Here is a 22199-nt window from a genome sequence, read left to right as displayed (position 1 = left end):
AGCTTCCTTGAGATCCTCTCTCTCCCTTTGCCTCTGCCCACTCCCCCAACTCTTGCACACACACACACTCTCTCTCCCTCTCAAATAAATACATAAATAAAATTTAAAAATAAAAGTACAATTGATATATATATCTTTCACCCTTGTTGAACTCATTTATAATAATTTCATAGTGAATTCCTTGGGATTTCATCTGCAAATAGTCTTACTTCTTCCTTTCCAATATGGATGCTTTTTATTTCTTTTTCTTGCATAGCTCTGTTTTCATTCTTCTTTTAGGAGGAGCCTGGCATGCCTCATGAATCAGCAGAGGATTTGTTTCATTTCAACGTTGGGGGCTGGCATTTCTCAGTTCCCAGAAGCAAACTCGCTCAGTTTCCAGACTCCCTGCTATGGAAAGAGGCTTCAGCCTTGACCTCTTTGGAAAGCCAGAGGCTATTCATTGACAGAGATGGTTCCACATTTAGGCATGTGCATTATTACCTCTACACTTCCAAACTCTCCTTCTCCAGTTGTGCAGAACTGAACTTACTCTATGAGCAAGCACTGGGTTTGCAGCTGATGCCTTTGTTGCAGGTAATATACTCTTGTCTTCTAAGAGTGATCAGAAACATAGGGCTTATATCAATCACTAAGTGTTGGGTCCTTTCATGTATTGGTTGCTGAGATGACCCTTTTAATGGGGAAGTATGATGAATGAGTTAAAGTAATAAGTAAACTGAATAAATGATTTCATCCTGACTATGCCTTACCTCTACCAGTAGCCACCACATTTCCAGGATGGGACTTAACCAGCTGCGGAGTTGGTTCCTTGACTCCTGGAAATTGCATTTTAACATTCTTCTTGAATCTTAATTTTTCTCCAGACTACAGAAACCACTTCTTTTTTTTTTTTTTTTTTTTGTAGATCTTATTTATTTATTTGACAGACAGAGGTCACAAGTAGGCAGAGAGGCAGGCAGAGAGAGAGAGGAAGGGAAGCAGGCTCCCTGCTGAGCAGAGAGGCTGATGCGGGGCTTGATCCCAGGGCCCCGGGATCATGACCTGAGCTGAAGGCAGAGGCTTAACCCACTGAGCCACCCAGGTGCCCCCAGAAACCATTTCTATAGCTTATCTTAAGTAGTTTATTCTTAGTTTTTGGACAATGATTTTCCTTTTAACCTAGAAAAGCTAAATATTATGACTGGAAAGGACCATTGGCCATGCTCCATATTAATCCCACTGTCTGGACAAAGTGTTGTTTATGGGATCCATCCCCATAAGCACTGACCTGATAAGTCACAGTTCATCTCAGTGCACTACCAGCTGTGCCTCCCTAACACCTCTTAGAAGAAAATTGAGGTGGATTGTGCATATCTGGGTCATATAGGAATGAGAACATTTCATACTGAGTGTTTTTGTAGGTATTCCTTACTAAATAACTTAATGTTTTTTTCTTAAAAGTTATTATATATTTGGAAATTGAAACCCTAAAAAAACCTTAACATAGCCCAACACAAGTTGTTGTAGTGGTCTTTTCTTTTTATTTTTTTAAGGCTACCCACCTGAAATAAAATTTTTTTCAACTACCTCTGCAATGAAGTGCTAGAATAATTACAAGTAGCTTCAAAAATACTTACATACCCTGGCATATCAAGATTGCTGATGACTCTATGCCAAAGCACTGATCCTGTGGGGAAAAGGAAGGAGTCACATGTTCATTACAGAAAATCAAAGAGATCAAGGCAAATTTTTGAAGAACCATTTTAAAGAACACAAGCCCGTTATACAAACAATTTATAAAGCCCTTTAATTCCTTTCCTATCCTCACTTTCCAAACTGAAACAAAATCTATATAGGAAGCAACTTCAGAATAGGAAGTAACAACTCACAGGCCAATGAGTGGGTCCAATTCCAAAGTTCCAAGTTGTGTGAGCAGTAGATGTAGTTGAAGAATCATGTGGATCTGCCTCCCTAAAGATACAGTAAAACAAGTGCTTATGTCTTGGAAATAGTGTTTTCAAAGAAATAAACACTTAAGCTGGTCTAGTTGAAGTGATGTTTATTCTTTGAAGCAGAGTATAAATACAGCTGGAGAATCAATAGCCATCTCAAGCAAATCAACAGCCTCACACATTTCCATCACTTTCCCCACTGCTAAGGCCTGTCCAAAAATCCGGTTCTTGCATAAATGTATGAATGCTTTCCTTGGAGAAAATGGGAGTTTTCCAATTATTAGTCTAAAGACTATTCTCAGGCAGTCCAACTTAATTCATTCAGCCAGTATTTATTGAAAACATTTTGGGTATCAGGCATTATTCTTGTGGTCTTTAAGGAAAACATGGAATGAACCAACAAAAACAAAATGAAAGCCACAAGTAATTTTAAATTTTCTAGTAGCCATCTTTTTAAAAAATTAAAAAGTAACATTAATTTTAATAATATTTTCTTTAACTCAGCATATTTATTTTCTTTTATTTTATTTTAATTTATTTATTTGACAGAGAGAGATCACAAGTAGGCAGAGAGGCAGGCAGAGAGAGAGAGAGGCAAGCAGGCTCCCTGCTGAGCAGAGAGCCCAATGCGGGACCTTATCCCTGGACCCTGAGATCATGACCTGAGCCAAAGGCAGCGGCTTAACCCACTGACCCACCCAGGCGCCCTAACTCAACATATTTACAGTGCTATCTTTACAGCATGTGATCAGTATTTTAAAACTGATATATTTTACATTTTTTGTACAAAGTCTTCAAAATCTGAGGTGTGTTTTACACTTATAACCCATCTCAGATTCAGAAGATTGCATTTCAATATATACATACAGCTTCTTTGGAAAACAGTCTGGCAGTTCCTCAAAAAATTAGAGTTATCATGTGACCCAATTGATTCCACTTCTAAGTCTGTACCCAAGAAAAATTAAAACTTATGTCCACACAAAAACTTGTAAGCAAATGTTCAAAGCAGCATTATTCATAGTAGCCAAGAAGTAGAAACAATCCTTGTGTTTTATCAGCTGATAAATAACAAACAAATGTATATCCATACAATGGAATATGTTTGTCAGTAAAAAGGAATGCAGTACTGATAAATGTAACAACAAGGATGAGCTTTAAACATTATGCTAAGAGAAAGAAGTCAGACACAGAGGACCATATTGTGTATGATTTAATTTATATAAAATGTGCATAATAGGCAAAGTTATAGAGACAGAAAGTAGATTAGTTGTTGCCTAGAGCTGAGGTACAGTGGGGGAAGGATAAGGTAAAGAGGATTGGCAATGACTGTAAATGGGTACAAAGTTACTTTTTAGGATGTTTAAATAGATAGTGATGATGACTGCACAGCTCTGTGAGCATACTAAAAACCAGTGAACTGCACAACTTAAGTTGGAGATTTTATCATTCATATTATATATAATAAGAATGCGTTTCACATAAAATACATTTCAATAAAACTATAAAAAAATCATTGACTTCTATCTTCATATTAGACCGGGAGTCATCAAACTATACCCTTTGGATAAAATCCAGCCCACTACCTTTTTTGTACAGCATGTTAACTAAGAATGGTTTTTACATTTTTATATGGTCAAACAAAAACCAAAAGAAAAATATTTTTTGGTGCATGAATATTACCTGAAGTTCAAATTTCAGTGCCTGTTAAGTTTTATTTTAACACAATCATGCTCCCTTGTTTATATATTGTGGATAGCTGCTCTTCAGCTTTAATAGAGTTGAATAGTTGCAACAGGGACCAAATTCTCAAAGCCTAAAATATTTGCTCTCTGCACTTTTACAGAAAAAGTTTTCCAGGGCACCTGGGTGGCTCAATGTATGAGGCGCCCTGGGTGGCTCAATGTGTGAGGAGCTCATGTTTTGATCTCAGGGTCATGAGTTCATGCTCCACAATGTGTCAACCCCTGGCCTACACTCTAATGGGTCACAAGAAAAGCAAGAAGACCAGTTAGGAGGCTCCTGTAGCATCCAGATAAAATACAGTGGTAGTTTGGCCTAAAGTGGTAATAGTAGAGTTAGAAGTGTCCAAATTCTGGATGTGTCTCTGTGAGAGAACTGACAGGGTTTGCTAATGAATTCTTGGTATGAATTGTTGGTAGGGTAAGAGAGAATGGATTAACTCCTTTGTATTCTGAGCAGTAAGCAAATGGTGGATTCCAAGGGATGAGCAGGTTTAGGGGGAAAAATCAGGGGTTTGGATTTGAATGTGTTAAATTTGAGAGGCAAGAAAAGGGTATTAAATATCCAAGTGGCAATGGTGAAAAGGTGGCAGGATGTATAAGGTCTGGAATTCATGGGAGCAATCTGATCTGGAGGTATAAATTTGGGAGTCATCAAAGCTGCTATGTAAATCCATGAGTCTGGATGTTCACAGAGAAAATACAGAGTAGTCATTCCAGGTCTGTACATTACCATTACAGTGTATCCTAGAGCTTTCTATGTGATTTGGGAAGTCCCCTTTGCCTAAATAAATGTAAGCTACTTCGAGCCTCTCACAAGCCATCAGCCTGGTTGAGAGTCAGCTGCTACTTCAGTGTGAAATTTCTCTTCAGGGTCCCCCACAAGGGTTCAAGGCTTTTGGCAAACTATAGTTTCCCTTTTACTCGTCCCCTTGAAGCCCACTGAGGACTTAGCATGACAGTGCATGCTACTTGTGTTTCCTTTTCCATTGCCTTCTGGGGACTTCTAAGTTTAGAAACTTAAATTATTCTGCCTATGAGTATTCTTCTACCAGCAAGCAACCCAAATGCACCTGCATTCCTTGTGCTCGAGGGAGCCAGGGAGTTTTTATGTTGATCACACAAATGATGCTTTTATGAAAACAGACAAGTAACAGGTCTCACATTTCCTATTACTCATGATGTGAAGACAGATTACCACTGTAATCCTGGAAAGCAAGATTACATCAACAGTAGATACTCATCCCAACAGCATAGCTTGTCTGCGGATGTATGGGTAAGTGGACAACCCTTGACGTGACATCTGCATGCCCTGTCCTGTCCCAGCACATACACAGCCACGTGCATGCATGGGTACACACACACACACACACACACACACACACACACACACACTTTGAAGTTTAACCATGTCCCTAAGCACCCCAAATGACTTCTCCTCACACCTTTTAACTTGCGATTTCTTCTTCCTAGAATGATCCCCCTACACATGATCCAAGGGAAGCCTAGCCTGACATTTCCAGGCAGCGTTTTGTTTCTCTGCTCTCAGAGTTAATTCCCGTCACCTATCAGTGCTATTCTGTTTGGCTCAGGTATTCATGTATCTTCCTCCTTCACTAGCCTGTATTCTTTTCATATTTGCATTCCCAGCCTCTCACAGCACCCAGCCTGTAATAGGTGTTTAATAAGCATCCACTGAGAGAACACTGAATGATGTACCCACGATGACCTATGAAGGTTGAAGCTACTCCTGCGGGGTCAGGGAACCAGAGGTAGTCGTGGGAGAGGCGGGTTTGAGATATTGATAGTTGTCTCTTATTTGGCTCCTTTGGCTGATAGCAGCTCTTCTGCATCCTCTTGTTCTACTAGCCTTGCTTCCTTTGAGTTTCACATTGATGCTGGCCTTCCTTGTTTTTATAAGGCAGTTGGAGATTTGTGGGCTCCTCCAAGCTCCTTCCAGCAGCCCACATCAGAGCATTAGGCATCTCTGAGCACTGATTCTGCTTTGAAAAACCTCCATTAAGTCCCTGAGCTCTGCCAGTAGTACATTCGTGAGCCCCCTTGTGGTGGTCATACCTACACATGTGCACAACTGCCCCCACGCTATTAGTCTTACACTGCTTCTGACTGACGTGTTTCTTCACTACTGTCTAGGCCAAAAGTAACATTAATTATCCTTGTGCTAGTAACTAGCCATCTAAATGCTGGTCTATATTTCCCTAAAGAAATTCTCCCTCAGGGCAATGGGTTAAGCCTCTGCCTTTGGCTCAGGTCATGGTCTTGGGGTCCTGGGATCAAGCCCCACATCGGGCTCTCTGCTCAGCAGGGAGCCTGCTTCCTCCTCTCTCTCTCTGCCTGCCTCTCTGCCTACTTGTGATCTCTGTCTGTCAAATAAATAAATAAAATCTTTAAAAAAACAATGACTTGAGATCCCACAAACTATTGTGGCTGCTGCAAATACAGCAGAGAACAAAACAGGCAAGAAGATCCTCATGGTTTTGGAGGTTTTATCTACTAGGGGAGACTAACAGATGATAAATAAATAAGTAGGTGTTATTGAGAACAATAAAGCAAAGTGAGGGAATTAGGGAATGTGTTCTTTTGATTCATACAGCCCCTGAATGGCTTCCCATGAGTAGAAGGCTTTGTGTTACTAGAAGTCAGAGCAAGGATTGACTGAGAGAGTTTTAGGAAACAACCTAATCAAGGTTTCTGGGCCAGTGCATGCAGCATGACTTGACTGGCAGGAATTGTGATCTTTGGGGATTTGTATGTTTTTCGTTTTTAAGATTTGTCAAACATACCTTCTTTCTTGGGGACGCCTGGGTGGCTCATTCACTTAAGCATCTGCCTTCAGCTCGGGTTGTGGTCCCCGTGTCCTGGTATCGAGTCCCAGTCAGGCTCCTTGCTCAGCGGGAGCCTGCTTCTCCCTCTGCCTGCTGCTCCCCCTGCTTGTGCCCTCTCTCTCTCTCTCCCTCACACACACACAATTAAATAGATAAAATCTTAAAACAAAGCAAAACAAAACATACCTTTCTTGGAGATAATGGTACAGCTCACACTTTACATTTGCAGAAGTAGCAAGAAATGGAGATTTCATTTCTTCAAAATAGATCATTCTCCTCTCAGCTAGTGTATCTCTCAAGCTGGTCGGACTGTCCTACCCACCCACCCCACAGGGTATACCTGGATATCAAACAGCACCTCCGAAAAGGGAGTCCAGGCCCATCCTCCGGGCTGTTCTCCCAGGCAGGGATTTCCCTCCAGCAACACATCCTTTCCACAGTGGCCAATTTAGAGTTGTTCAAGGGCGCTATTGTTTCCTCCACTGGGACAGAATTTCAGGATTTGAATCTGCAAGTGAAATAAATGACAGGTTTGAGTTCTTCTGATGCAGTCAGCTTAGCATGGCTATTAGACGGTCTGCTGTCTCTTGTAGGCTCTCCCTGGTTTCACTCTCTTTTCTTTCTACTTCACCAGACACCTTTTTTTTTAAAGATTTTTATTTATTTATATGACAGACAGAGATCACAAGTAGGCAGAAAGCAGGCAAAGAGAGAGAGAGAGGGAAGCAGGCTCCCCGCTGAGCAGAGAGCCCAATGCAAGGCTTGATCCCAGGACCCTGAGGTCATGACGTGAGCCGAAGGCAGAGGCTTAACCCACTGAGCCACCCAGGTGCCCTCACCCGACATCTTTTGATCCATCACCAGTCAGACCCAAGTGGAGATCATTTGTCTTGTCATCCTGTCTCCCTCTCCTTGTTCATATCCTTGTCCCTCTCCCCCCCTAGATCTTCCCTCTGGACTCTAAGTCCCAAGTTGGAATCACTGCATTCCCTACCCTCTGAACTCTCTGGGCTCTGCCCACTGTAATCCTGTGTTTTTTCTCAGTTGTTTTTTTGTGTGTGTGTGTGAATGCAGTCTCCTTCTAGGCCAGCTCATTTTGGGCTCCCTCGTGTTTCATTTTGCTCTTCTTTCCAGAGGACTCAGTTTTCTCTCTCTCCATTTACACATATTCTTTCATTTAACACATCAATTCTGAGCATTTACTACATATTAGGTTCTAGACTAGAAGCTGGGGATGCATCAAGCTGGCGGTTCCCCCCCACTCCACCAAAGTCTGAAAAGACAGGCCTGAAACCAAGCTAGGGACCCAGAAAGAGAAGTTTGGAGGGGTCTGTGGGAACAAAAGAGAATGACCAATTCTAGCTAGGGGAGGCTCCAGGCTTTTCAGACAGAGAAGGGAGGAGAGAAGTGTTCTGGAAAGAGGAAATTGCATATACAAAGTTGAGGAGGCATTACAGTGTCTTTGGAGTTTACAGAGTTTAGAGTCACTAACGATGGGATACAGACAGAAAGAATGGTAGGAGATGAAGCTGGAAAGGTAGTTTGGGATCTGACCCCTAAGAGGAAGGAAATTAACATATATATTACTTCCTTTAATCCTTACAATACCTTCCAGATTTTCCTATCTCCAGTTTGCCTGTGAGGAGTCTGAGGCTTCTGGAGGTTAAGTGACAGATGGAAGGCAACTTGTTAAGAGCAATGGTGAAGAGCATGGATCTGGAATTCTGGGTTCCATTCCTAGCATCTCCACTTATTTGGGGCACTGAGTACTTGTTCCCTTCTTGGGCCTTGTTTCCCATGGCTAAAAGGAAGTGATAATAGCAAAGCCTACTTGGTAGGTGGGGGAGGTGGGACATTAGGAGGATTCAGTTTAAAAATGCCTAGATGCCGGCGCCTGGGTGGCTCAGTGGGTTGAGCCGCTGCCTTCGGCTCGGGTCATGATCTCAGGGTCCTGGGATCGAGTCCCGCATCGGGCTCTCTGCTTGGCGGAGAGCCTGCTTCCTCCTCTCTCTCTCTCTGCCTGCCTCTATGCCTACTTGTGATCTCTCTTTGTCAAATAAATAAATAAATAATCAAAAAAAAATTTTTAAAAATGCCTAGATGGCTCAGTCAGTAGAATGTGCAAATTTTGTTCCTGAGGTTGTGATTTCAAACCCCATGTTGGGTGTAGAGATTACTTAAAAATAAAATCTTTAGGGGCGCCTGGGTGGCTCAGTGGGTTAAAGCCTCTGCTTTCAGCTCAGGTCATGATCTCAGGGTCCTGGGATCGAGTCACGCATCGGGTCCTCTGCTCGGCGGGGAGCCTGCTTTCTCTTCTCTCTGCCTTCCTCTCTGCCTACTTCTGATCTGTCTCTGTCAAAGGAATAAATTAAAAAAAAATAAAATAAATAAAAAAAATAAAATCTTTAAAAAAAAAAAAAAAAGGTGCCTGGGCAATAAAATCAGCTCTCAAGTGACCAAGATTCAAAGCCCAGTCTGTCTGACGCCCTTGTGCTTTTTGTGTATATCCTGCTGCCTTTATTGATTGTGAAGGACCTTGCATTTAATGCCAAGGAGAATTTGGAGGTCCCATAAGTAGTGAGGAGCACTTAAGCTTTTTAAGATGGAGAGTGGACTGGACTCATTTGAATGCTTGAAAGATCACGGAGAGGGCCTGGGGATGAGAGGACCGGGACTAGGGGAGGGGCAAGAAAGAAGAAGGTGGAACAGAGAGCAGGGCATGGAGTCTTAGGGCTCGCTGGCTGACTGGCGTGACCATCAGTCAAGTCATAGTCCCTGCTTGAAATCCTTCAGTGTCTACTCTTAACCAGGGGAGATATCAAACTCCTCAGGCCAGCTTACAGAGCTCTTTGCTCTCTGGCTCTTGTTTACTGCTCTAGATTCATCTCCCTCGCTCCCTCAACCTCCAAAACTTTTTTCTTGAGATTTTATTTATTTATTTGAGAGAGAGAGAGAGATTGGGAGAGGTCAGAGGGAGAGTCAAGAAGCGGACTCCCTGCAGAGCAGAGAGCCCAACATGGTGCTTGATCCCAGGACCCCAAGATTATGATCCAAGCTCAAGGGCAGACACTTAACTGACTGAGCCACCCAGGCACCCCAACCTTCATACACCTGAAGGCTGCAATCAAGGCACAGGGCAGGTGGCCTCAGTATTTACTCTACCTATCATCCTCCCACCTGTCCTGTCCTTCCTGTGCGGTCACTGTTTTCTTTATTCCACTTATAAATACTGCCACATTATAATAATTATAATCATAATAAATAATAATTTATTATTATTACCATCATCATCATTATCATCTCATTTTAATTCAGTAGTCCTGCTCACCCACTGATGCAGAAACTGTTCCGGTTTCTCTGTTACCTTCCTAGCACCTCATTTTTATTTCTCTTTGCCCAAGGCTAACTAACTCTCTCATACAGAAACCCATCTTTCACCAATTTCCCTCCTCAGGGTGGCTGAGAGCTTGACATAGAAGCTAAAATCATGTGCAATGCTGAGCAAAGGGGGAGAAGAAAGCTTACATTTCCTTCCAACGCTGTGCAAAGAAATTCTGGGGTTCCTGGAGCTCCTGAAACTTCAAAAACGATGCTAGCTTTTAATCTCCGTATATATAAATTGTTGGCTTTCTCATCTTTTCTCAGCTTTCCTCCAAACTGAGAGTTCCTTGAGTCTAGGCACGGTATCTGTGGTCCTAGAAATACACAAGCATTTCTCAAATGAATGAATGACAGACTCTCTTATGATGTTTCACACACACCCTGTTCCTCCCTCCCGTTACTCAGTGCTCCCAGGACGCACTCCCCATGACCCTGATCTTTTCCAGTCCTTCCACAAATCCACCAGTCACCCAAAGTGAGGAAGATTCTCCCATTTCTAGTCCCCTCCTTTTACAGAGGCTAAGCGATTATGTGGGTGCAGTGCAGAGCCATGGCCACTAGAGGGCACTTTCAAAGTTTGGGCTTCCTATGAGTAACTTAACAAGAGCCTCACCTCTGTAGTTCAGCTCAGGTTCTCATACTGAGTCCAAGGTGTTTTGTTGATTTTGAGGCTCTTAAAGAAAAGAAAAAGTTGTCCTGTGATGCCTTTCAAAAACTACTTTTCTATATATCTCCAGAAATTTCTTGGGAAAATACTTTTTTCTTCTAGAGTATGGACAGGAAAAATGGGATTGCTGTTTGATAATCTGCCCCTTATACAGGACATTCAAGGGAGAATGGGTCCTTGAGTGACGGGCAGCACCAGCCCACCTTCTGCTTTGAGCTTCAGCCCTGCCTACCTAGTGTGCTCCAGATTATGTACCCGACCCTGGTCACCTGCTCCTTCAAGTGGAGAAGCTCTGGACGTGGAAGACTGCTTGAGCAAGTCACAGATCCTTTACCCTCAATTGCTTCATCAGTAAACTGGGAACGCAGACATTTACCACATCTGTCTCACAGAGTTGTGTCAGGGTAAATGAGCAAATGCATATGAAAGTGCTCTGAAAACTGTGGTACCCACTGCCATGTCCAATTCCCTGCTAAGCTCACGTTCCAGGATTAGGATGAACACAAACGATAAGCAGATCACAGCAATTATACAAATTGTTGAGTGGAAATGGTAGAAAATCTCCAGTTGTTAATGATTAAATATAAATTACTCTTTAGCTTTATGTAAGATAAATGTCTATTAATCAGCATAAAATTATAACCCAAAAGGATTGTTTCAAAAATCAGAAGATGGTCATTGAAATTTTGAATATCAGCATATCATCTTGTAGACTAAATTTTTATATTTTTGTGTGATTGTCTAAATTTATTTCAAAACACTTTACCAAAGTGAGTCACATGCTATTTTTCCTGGTATTTGCCCTAGAACTGATAATTATGCAATCTAGAATTTTCAAGGCAGTAATTTTCTGTATCTCACAGACTCTAGATAATCTGAAGGAAGGGAAACACCACCTGCGTGTACGGCCTGCGGACATACCTGTTGCCGAGAGAGCATCTTTGAACTACTGGCGAACATGGAAGTGTATCAGCAAACCCTCAGAATTTCCTATAAAAAGCCCCGCCTTCACAGGTATACCCACTGGCTGACTGTTACTATCGCCCACACCACCTTCCCTTCTCCTCGCCCTAACAGAGTAGCTTCCTCCAGAGAGCAGTCTGATTGCTGAAGTAGTTCTGGATGATCTCTCTACCTCTCCATCATCTTCTTTGATCTTGTACCCTGCACATGTCCTCTCCAAGGGTGCTTACCCACTGGAACTAAACATCCTTTTCCACATTCATTCCTCTGCATACTGGCTTCATTTGGGCAAGGCTGGAGTGTATTCTGCTCCCTCCTAGTAGTCTGAGAACTCCACCAACCGTTCAAGTCACCTCTTAACTACCACACGAGAAGAGTCCCCAAATGATCACTGTCTGATGGGTGACTTGTGGTATAGATTGGCCTGAGACACCAATACAGCCATTCAGGATTATTGATGGGTTTCGAGCTTCTGAGAGAGTCAAAAGCATCTGTTTTGTGTCTCTGGCTAACAATGGTTGGTTTGATCAATTAGAAAAAAACCAGATGGGGGGTTGCCTGGATGGCTCAGTCGGTTAAGCAGCTGCCTTCAGCTCAGGTTATGATCCCAAGGTCCTGGGCTCAAGCCCCACATCAGGCTCCCTGCTCAGCAGAGAGCCTGATTCTCCCCCCACCCCCCCCCATGCCTGCTGCTTTGCCTCCTTGTGCACTCTCTGTCTCTCTGTCAAATAAATAAATATAACCTTTATTTTTTAGTCAGAGAGAGCGGGAGAACACAAGCAGGCAGAGCTGCAGGCAGAGGCAGAGGCAGAGAGAGAAGCAGGCTCCCCACTGAGCAAGGAGCCTGATGTGGGACTCGATCCCAAGACCCTGGGAACATGACCTGAGCTGAAGGCAGCGGCTTAACCAACTGAGCCCCCCAGGCATCCCTAAATATAACCTTTAAAATAAAAAAGAAAGGGGCACCTGGGTGGCTCAGTGGGTTAAAGCCTCTGCCTTCAGCTCAGGTCATGATCTCAGGGTCCTGGGATCGAGCCCCACATCGGGCTCTCTGCTTGGCAGGGAGCCTGCTTCCTCCTCTCTCTGCCTTCCTCTCTGGCTACTTCTGATCTGTCTCTGTCAAAGGAATAAATAAAATCTTTAAATAAATAAATAAATAAATAAATAAATAATAAAAGAAAAGAAAAAAGAAAAAACCAGATAGGTAACAAGTATGAATTTAATGACTTTGAGTCTATAAGCCAAGCTGCTACAACATGTCCTGCTGCCTTTCATTGTAGATAAACTAGATTTCTGTGTCCTTCTTCCCACCATACTTCTGCGTTTGGTGTTAGGGTTACATCTGGAGAGAGGGGGATGGGGAAAGGAGGCACCTAGCAGGGACCATCTCTGGGTTGATCTCCCCAGCTTTCTCCAGGACCCTGGGATAAGTGAGAACCCTGGCTTCTGAGAGGTGGTGATGCCACTCTGAACATTCTTTTCCAGGCCTACATGATAAGGCACCTTTGGGACTCATGGACACACCACTATTAGACACGGAAGAGGAAGTGCATTACTGTTTTCTGCCCCTAGACCTTGTGGCCAAGTACCCAAGCCTTGTGACTGAAGACAATCTGCTGTGGCTGGCCGAGACTATGGCCTTAATCGAGTGCGAGTGCAGCGAGTTCCGCTTCATTGGTGATTGCTCTATCCCGGGAGAGGGGGGCTGGTAGATCCTATCCACCTCTCCCCATCCCACATCTCATGGAGGCTCAGCTTGGTGCTTAGAGCCTCAGGAACTTCCTTGGGCTGAGGTCATGGAGGCATGACAGAGCCTTCTGGAAGGCAAGCAGATTCCTAGCATTAGACTCCCACAAACCTCAGGGCTATTCTGTTCATTTGGGGATGGCCTGGATATAAAGGAGCACAGGGGGGTGCCCGCAGTTATGAGGGGCCACAGGAGTTGGTGTGAAGGGCAAGGCCCTGAGCTGGGCTCAAAAGTCAGCTACTCTCTAGCCTGCCTTTATGTGTCTACCTGGGTGGGTTCCCAGCCTCAGTTCCCCTCACCATAAAATGAGGAAATATGGTTTCCTATTCCTATTCCTTTGTTTCAAAGAATGGTCCCTACCTGCTCTTATATCCACTAAATCCAGAACAAAAGAGAAGGAGAGCATATGGTGAAAGGTTCCTCAGAATCATTGTAAAATTGTCTGCTTGAGCTAGTGGCCTAAGGAGGGAGATCTTCAACCCTGGACAGAGAGAAACCCCCACCCCCACCACCCCAGGATATGCTCTGGTCAGGGTGTGGACTGAGTGAGCGCTTTGATTCCAAGATGCTGTTGCCGCCTAAATGAATAGGACAGGGAACACCCAAATTGAACTGGGGCCCAAATTCCTGGAACCCCAGCCATTCCTTATAGTCACCTCGAAATTTATCTTGATGTGCTTCTGAATCTCCAAGTTGATTCACACAGGACGTTAGCGTTGACTCCATCTCTGCCTCCCACACTGCAGTCCAGGCAGGGGGACAAACTACAAGTGCCACCTGCCAGCCCAGCTCAGCTGGGTGCTTCCTCTGTAAGCGGCAAGACAACTCCCTCTTTTGGAATGACCTGCTCTTGGGTCAAGACTCACAGGGTAAGTCTCAAGGCTAGTAAGTTCACCAGGAAGTCTTGGCCTCAAAGCCCCAGGCCAGACGAAGGGAGGCCACACCTATGGACTCAAACACAGGAAAACAATGTAACTTGAGGTCTTTCACCTTGAAACCACAGACTTGAAGCTAATCTAACCAAATATGCTTAGAAATTGTTTCAGAACAAAGAGAGCCTAGGATATGTTGCAGAACCACAAACCTGCCAAAATCCGGACCTACAGCTGAATCAGAAATAACCTCCTTAACCATTTTGTTTCCCTTCGTTTTCAAGTGAATTTTCTACGCTCACAGAAGATTTTACTACCAGATAATTTCTCCAACACAGATGTGTTAGAAGCAGAAGTGGAGATTCTGGAAATCCCCGAGCTCACTGAGGCTGTAAGGTTATACCGGATGAACATGGGTATGTCACCAGGGGGACCTTGCCCTCCCCTTGACATGCTGGGGCAGTCCAGGCTTGAGCTGGAAAAGCCAAGATCAAACGTCTCCCCTCCCCACCCACAACCACTTTGGGCTTTGGCTCAGCCCAGCCTGGGTGGGAAATCCAGGCCCGAATGTCCTAGGGAAGGAGGTTGGGCCCATGTGCAAGCTTCCTGGGGGTACGGCGGGTGTGCTCTGCTTGTGGAAGTGGTGAGGCCTGGGAACTTGAAGCGCCTGATGGCCACTGCCGTAGTTCCTCCTTCGGGCACAGCTGGAGGGCATGGGAGTCTCTCGGGCACTTTCTCCACTAGTGCTCAGTGATCCCGCCCACCCCCGGATTCCCTTGTTTCCCTCCTTTACCACCTCTGGCTGTGGTGCCTGTCTGCCTGCTTCTGACACTTCCCGACCAGGTCCAAAGCAGGCTTTCATGCTCCCAGCCTGCCTCATTCTAGTTTCTTCCTCGCGTGTTTTATTTGCCTTTCATCATCCCATCTCCCAAATCCCGTACGTCTATGAAAGCTACTGTGCATGTTGCCTGGAACCAGCTACCCCGGTGCGGCCTCAGCTGGCGTGCTGAGAGTGTAGAGAACTGTCTTGCACGGGTGGAATCTGGCCTGTGCATCACCAGACATTTACTCACGGGAATAAGGTCTTTCCCTGTGCTTAGGCCCAGCTCTCCCAGCCTCATCCCCAGGCAAAGTGGGAGTTCTACCCAGTCTGCAAGTAGTGGCATCCTGCAGCAAGTCTCAGGAGCCTGTTCTAGGGTCTTACAGTCCTCTAAAGGGGGGTGAGTTCAAATCCCTCCTTCAGGGGCTCCTATTTCTCAGAGGATGTGGGCCCCCAAGAGATGAGCCGTAGAGGTGCCTGCTCCCCCAGAGCCATGAGAAGTTGGAGGGAAAGCATGTTTGCAGTCAGGCTCTGTAAACCATGCAGCAGCCCTCAAAGACAAAGCATAGTTTTCACCTTTTATTAAGCACATAACTAAAGGAAACAGCTCCAGTAGCCTTGGAGAGGGGCCAAGCTGCCCTTAAATCCCAGCTCTGCCCCACCTAGCTCTGTGGTTTGGGGCAAGTTAAATTAGCCTCTCAGGATAGCTTCCTCATCTGTGATACAAGGACGGTATGACCCTTCCTGGAGGGCTGCTCAGAGGGTTGGAAATGATCCATGGAAATCACCCAGCAGCTTGCCTGCTGGCCCACTGTTGCCACTGGGATAGGATCCTACAGATTGTGCACTGGGCCCACTGCAGTAGAGCAAGGGCCTGCCCATGAGCCAGCAACCCATACCCAGTCTGAAACTAACACCACATGGTGTGTCTCTGGGGAAAATCCTGCCTAGGAATGATAGGGGCTGTGATGCACAGCAGGTTCTGTGCTATGGTTGCCGATCCATCCCCACAGATGGTCAGAGCAGAGCTTAGAACTAAAGGAGATTCCTGAAGAGGCTGGGGCCAGGCTGCTCTACTGAAATTTCTGAAAATCAATTGTTAATAATACAGCAAACTAATCCCCCCCCAACTGCTACCTCCCAACAAATAACTTTGACCTCTAAACCCAACTAAGTATTCACAAAATTATATTGATTTTGAGAGGATCCGGATTTGGCTGGGCAAGGAAATAAGCTCCCTCTAAGCTTCTTTAGTACTAATTCAAGGCAGCAGTAGGAAGCAAGACCCAAAGCTTCTAATAGAGATATGACCATGAGGGGTCTAGGAGTCACCCCATTCTCACCGGCACAGGTGGCTGTTCCCGGACCTCTTGTCCTCCCCCAAGCCCTGGGAAGGGGGGCCGTACAGCAGGCCAGGAGTCTGTGAAGCCGTTGTACATGATGGCGCTGGGTCTGCTTGTCAAGTACCCAGACTCCGCACTGGGACAGCTCCGCATCGAGAGCACGCTGGACGGCAGTAGACTGTACATCACGGGGAACGGGGTCCTCTTTCAGCATGTCAAGTAAGGCCCTCCTCAGAGAGCAGCTTGGTTCCACTCAGGCTGGTCTTTGCCTTTCCTCAGGAACCAAACTGGGGCCCTGTCTATGAGCCAGAGGGAAGTCATGTCCTTGGAGGCAAACCCATCATTTTAGCTACACCCACCACCACCACTAAACCTAGGCCTTAGAGGAGAGGACTGGTGCTAAGTAGAAGGGTTCCCAGGGTTCAGAGTCTTCAGATAGTGTCATACTTCTGTTTTCTGCAATCCATTGCTGTTTTTAGCCCTGTTCTAGGTCTGAGGTGACCAGGCCACAGTCACAACCCTCAGGGTGCTAGATAATTTCTCCGCCATGCAGACCTTTCTAGAAAGGTCCTCCCCATGCCCCTCAACCTTGGGAGGCTTGGTGAAGACACAGAAAGGCCAGAACTGGGAGTGAGCTCCAGAAGCAAAGCCAGACAGGCTTTCTGAAAGAGGCAATACCTGGCCTTTGGCTTGGGGGATGAGCTCTTGAATGTCCCCATTAGAACAGGAGCATGGATTCTAATCCTGTTTTATAGAAAGGCAAATTGATGTTCAGAGTGAAGCAGTTCTCTTAGGGTCACAAAACATGGATACTAGATACAAGTAAACAGAGAAGTGGGTTTTCTTGAGCCCCTAGGAAGGTCAGCCAGTCCTTGGCATTTTGGGCCTTTGTGGCCCGCACTATCCATCTCTCCCAGAGATGTCCCATCCCTGATATCACAGAGGGCAAAGACAAGTGCCTTTGGAGGCAGGGGTTTGATGTTCAGACCCCCAGCCTCTTTCCTAGGCACACAGGTTATCAGTAATCTCCTAAGACAATGGCAGGTCTTCGGGATACTTCTGGGGGTATGACATGGGCAGATACTTATGGGGGTAGGATAGGAGTGGCTGGGCCCTGGCCTGGCTTCTGGAACCTTAGGCATAGCCTAGAAGCTTACAGTTAGTTGATTTAGAGGGCTTTGCTAAAGTAGGTCAGACTAAGCTCCAGTATGGTGAGCCTTGTGTGTCCAAGTTCGTTCTCCCATAAGACATCACCACATTTCTGGTTAAAGCAGGAAATGACATAGTGGGCACAGGTTTGAGGCAGTGGTAGGGGCAAGGCATTCTAGAGTGAAAAGTTGATAGGCTAGACTCCCTTGGAGTGTGGTGCTGAGGTTCTCTTTAACAGGCCTTTCTTCTGGGCAGGAACTGGCTGGGGACTTGTCGGCTGCCCCTGACTGAAACTATTTCTGAGGTGTACGAGCTCTGTGCCTTCCTGGACAAGAGGGACATCACCTATGAGCCAATGAAAGTGGCCCTGAAGACTCATCTGGAGCCGAGGACTCTGGCACCTGTGGATGTGCTCAGTAAATGAGAAATCTTCTTTATTTGAATTTAGCATCAGAGGAGGGCTTGGGCATCATAAAGGAAAGTCAAGGCTGGCCAGACCCAGGAACTATAGATGGAAGAGGAGAGGAAAGCCAACATTTGTAGGTTTTCCTAGAGGGAAACTTTCATATTAAGGTACCCCTCCTCACCTCAAGCCCAGGAGTAGTCTTGAGTAGTATACACAGGGCCTGACCTCAGTATGGGGCTGCATGGGTCTCCAAGGGTATGACTGCTCTGGCTCTGAGAGCTGACATGCTGTGCTCATTTGATTCTCATAGCCATCCAGGGAGGGACAATCTCTGAGTCCATTTAACAGAGAAGCAGAGGCTTGGGGAGGTGACTTGCTCAGATTACACAGTGGGATAGTGATTGAGCTAGAGTTTGAATCTGAGTCCAAAACTAATGTTGTTTTCACCAGCTGCCCTATAATCTCTAATAAACAACCTATTAACAAGTTGTTAGATCAGGTTTCTACTGTATTTCTATCATTCAGCAATAATCAAATTTATTCAGCACCTACCATATACCAGGAAAGAAGTAGACACTTAGAGTACAGAAGTGAGCAAAACGGACCCAGTCCTTATCATGGAGTTCACAATCTAATGATATACCTCTTACCTTTTGATTGTATAACCTAGGTATATGCCCTTTACTCCTTAACAAAGCTCATTGGAAAATGGTTCCCAAACATCAGAACAAAGCCTAAGTCTAACCTCCCCCAGGAAAAGGGTCATGGATTCATCTTCTCAAAATAAAGCCCCGTTCTCCAGACAGGCCTAGAGGCTTGGTCTCTTTAGCAGTGAAGTGATTTGATGAGAGCTGGCAACGTGACATTTGCCAAACCATAAGCACGAACATACAGAGGGACTCCTCACCACATGAAGAGTCACACACCCAGGACACACCAGCCAGAAACCAGAGGCAGTTGGCAATGTAGGTGGACAGGAACATCAGTGCAGCTTTCCTGAGAGAGGTGGGTCGGGGAAGAGCAGCAGTGTCCCTGGGATTGAGATTTTAGAGGGTTCTCCCTTCCTACCCCGAGTTACCAGCTGACCCTCCAAGCTGCCATTCCAAACCCATCTCACCACCCAGGAAAGTGAGCTGGTGAGCTGCAGGGAAGGCCTGAGAGAAGGTTGGTTTCAGGAATTCCTGCTGCTTCTCAGAGGAGGCAACACAACATGACTAATGAAGATATTGAGTCTTAACCTGCATTATTAACCAAAATATCCCACTAATTTCCTTTCTGGTCATGTGACATGTTCCTTTTCACTGGTTTCTTCAGATGAGGAGTGGACGGCAGACATTACTGTGTATTCCCCCCAACAGATCATCAAAGTTTATGTTGGAAGCCACTGGTATGCAACCACCCTGCAGACCTTGCTGAAGGTATGCCGGCCCCAGGCTGCCCTCCTTCCCTTTCGGCTTCTGTGGCTGAGCAGCTGTAGAAGCTTGTCACCTGACCTTCACACAGCCCCTAGCCCCTGCTTAGAATAAGACCTGCCCCCTGCTCCATGACCCCAAGTCCTCTTACTGTATGAGCAGCACACTAGGAAGGCCGTCAAGAGTTTGGGTTAGGAGGAGACCAGTCTGAGGGGTCTGGACCAAGGAAGACACAGTTTGGGGTTACGAATGCCTTGAGAGGGTGGTCTAGTCTAGTCTAGAAGCCAGCAAAACTTAAAGCAGGGAGGGATATTCTTGTCCCTGGATGCTCTGCTTCCCACTATGGCTCCCTGTGGCCAAAAAGATGGGGAGATGGAAATCCCAAAGCCTCTGTTCTAGAATGGTTGAGAAAATGAAGTAAGAGAAGACTGACCTGTCTCTTACTAAAGACCCAGCCCTTTAACTAACAGACTAACAGAGTCTGGTGTACAACCCCTTGCAGTATCCAGAACTTCTATCCAACCCGCAAAGAGTGTGCTGGATCACTTACGGGCAGACCCTGCTGGTCCATGGGGATGGCCAAATGTTCCGACACGTTCTCAACTTCCTGAGACTTGGAAAACTGTTTTTGCCATCTGAATTCAAGTAAGTGACAAATGGAAGGAAATCGTGATGAAACCCCTTCCTTCTACAGTGAAAAAATCTTGAGTTTGTAGCCTTCAGGAAGGAGGTTGTGTTATTTACAATATGTATGTGAACTGCTGTTCAAGGCAGCAGCTCCGAAGCCTATGCCTCCAACCACTCTCCTAGTGCAGCTGCCCAGGCTGACGACATCTTGTCATCCGCAGGGAGTGGCCCCTATTCTGCCAGGAGGTAGAGGAATACCACATCCCATCCCTCTCAGAAGCTCTTGCCCAATGTGAGGCATACAAGTAAGGAGATTTTGATCTAGGCACCATGTTCTATAGTTTGGACCTTTATAGTCCTCTTAAGATTCCTGTCCTCGGTCCCACCTCCCCGTTCTCCTTGGGGCTAAGGGGGTGGAAGAGGCCCAGGATTGGCTAATGACCTAAGTGAAACCTTTTAAGAACCTTTCTCCACCACTGTAGAGTTAACTAGCCGAAGGGCAGACCTGACCAACTGGTCGATGAATTAGTAGAAGCCTCTGCTCACTGACTCCCTCTTGGAGTCTGCAGGTCATGGACCCAGGAGAAAGAATCTGAAAATGAAGAAGCTTTTCCCATCAGGAGGCTGCATGTGGTGACGGAAGGGCCAGGGTCACTGGTGGAGTTCAGTAGAGATGCCAAGGAAGTAAGCCGTGGCCTTCTTTGGTTTGTTGCTGTCCTGAGAGTGCTATCACAGGGTTCAGGGGTAGGCTTGCTACTGAGGGGCATGGCAGAATTAAAGAGCAGGGCCCACATGGATTCCTAGCATGATAACTATGTCCGAACAGCCTAGGATGCTGATGGTATGTCCCTTTGGAGTATGAGAGACCCCTGGGAGGGCCGGATTGATCTGGGTGAGCAAGTGAGGTCTTGGAGGCCCAGATTCTTCTTCTTAGGTGAAGCTTCAATGTGGAAGCACAACATTCCCAGAACTGCTGTGTCCTCCTTCCCCAGACCACAGCCTGCATGCCCGTGGACTTCCAGGACAGCAATGACAGGATTCCATGGAACAAGGCCAAGGGGACGCTGGCCAGATCCAGCCAGACGGAGGAGTCTGAGCAGTACTCCCGGACCATCCAGGTGTCCCTGTGCCGAGGTGCCAAGAGGGCGGGCAATCCTAGCACATACTCCCAGTGTCCTGGCCTATGTGCCAACCCCAGATACTGGGGGGCCCACCCTGAGAGTCCTCCCAAGAAGAAATGCACCACAGTCAACCTCACACAGAAATCTGAAACCAAAGACCCTCCTGTCACCCCCATGCAAAAACTCATTTCCCTGGTGAGGGAATGGGACATGGTCAATTGCAAACAGTGGGAATTCCAGCCACTGCCAGTCCCCCGGAGCAGCTCCATGGAGGAGGCTACCCTGCAGCTCCCTTCAGGAAGTGAGGCTCCTTCCCAGCCCAGCACCTCAGCTTCCTGGAAGGGCCATTCCACAGGCTCAGAGAAGGACCTGGGCCCACTGGCAGGGGCTGGAGCTGGAGCCAAAGACAAGGGGCCAGAGCCAACCTTTAAGCCGTACTTCCCTGTGAAAAGAGCTGTTACGCTAAAGGACTGGGGCAAGAAGCCAAGAGAGAAAGGTGAGTCCTGTCCCATCACTGACCTAAGTCTCATTTAACAACAGAGAGGGCAAACCTTGGCCAAGATCACAGAGTGAATTAGTGACAAAGGGGGACTAGAAGACTCTATTCACTGACACCAGCTCTGCCAAGCAGCAGAGATGACCAGCACACTGGCATGCCTTGTGGGGCTAAGAGCCTGCATGCAGCATATGGAAAGAGGGTGTCTGTGAAATAACAGGAGCACAAAGAAGGCTGGGGGCTGCGGAGTGAGCAGGGCAAGGAAGGAGAAGTCTTGGGTGCTTGTGGAAACACAGGTCTTTGGTCTAGCTCTGGAGGCCAGGTTTCATGTAGGGAAGTGACCAGAAATAGGGCTGAAGACATAATTAATCAGCACAGGTCTTGTAGGGCAAGTTCAGGACCTGGTACTTTATTCTGATTCTATGGGGTGTGGGCAGCCACTGAAGAATTTTAAACAAGGGAGCAAGTAGTCATGTGTGCATTCAGAGAGTTTGCTCCGGGAGGAGAGGAAATGCAGCAGCAGAAGCAGGAGTGTTAGAAGCGTAAGGTCATTCTAGATCAAACAGTCTAGGCAGTTGGAGGAGGAAGTAGGGAAGGATCCAGCAAGAGAGAGGCCAGGTTTCTGGCTTGTGTGACTGCAGGAGGGTGGGTGATGACGGAGGCGGAATGGACAGGA

The 22199-nt window shown here is 46.2% G+C and overlaps 2 protein-coding genes across 4 annotated transcripts in view; one reads left to right on the top strand and one right to left on the bottom strand.

Moving 5' to 3' along the window:
• The window catches only part of LRRC36 (leucine rich repeat containing 36), a 75301-nt gene extending 61181 nt beyond the window's left edge, over positions 1–14120 (bottom strand). Inside the window, exons 1-5 of the mRNA XM_032324313.1 lie at positions 13934–14120; positions 10045–10214; positions 6878–7027; positions 1872–1953; positions 1624–1669 (exon numbers count right to left, since the gene is read on the bottom strand). The gene's annotated coding sequence lies outside the window, so the exon portion shown is untranslated. The remainder of the gene's footprint in view (positions 1–1623; positions 1670–1871; positions 1954–6877; positions 7028–10044; positions 10215–13933) is intronic.
• The window catches only part of KCTD19 (potassium channel tetramerization domain containing 19), a 29414-nt gene that overhangs the window by 4592 nt on the left and 2623 nt on the right, over positions 1–22199 (top strand). For 2 of the 3 annotated variants that reach the window (XM_032324310.1, XM_032324309.1), the window contains exons 2-12: positions 280–576; positions 11431–11581; positions 13016–13207; positions 14434–14565; positions 16321–16531; positions 17717–17877; positions 19182–19285; positions 19782–19924; positions 20128–20211; positions 20476–20590; positions 20899–21523. In XM_032324310.1, the coding sequence (XP_032180201.1) occupies positions 280–576; positions 11431–11581; positions 13016–13207; positions 14434–14565; positions 16321–16531; positions 17717–17877; positions 19182–19285; positions 19782–19924; positions 20128–20211; positions 20476–20590; positions 20899–21523 (2215 nt within the window). The remainder of the gene's footprint in view (positions 1–279; positions 577–11430; positions 11582–13015; positions 13208–14433; positions 14566–16320; positions 16532–17716; positions 17878–19181; positions 19286–19781; positions 19925–20127; positions 20212–20475; positions 20591–20898; positions 21524–22199) is intronic. The other variant, XM_032324311.1, reaches the window with a different exon arrangement.

Source organism: Mustela erminea, chromosome 19, assembly GCF_009829155.1.
Source record: "Mustela erminea isolate mMusErm1 chromosome 19, mMusErm1.Pri, whole genome shotgun sequence".
Classification (NCBI taxonomy): Eukaryota; Metazoa; Chordata; class Mammalia; order Carnivora; family Mustelidae; genus Mustela; species Mustela erminea.
This window is presented reverse-complemented; position numbering and strand designations above follow the sequence as displayed.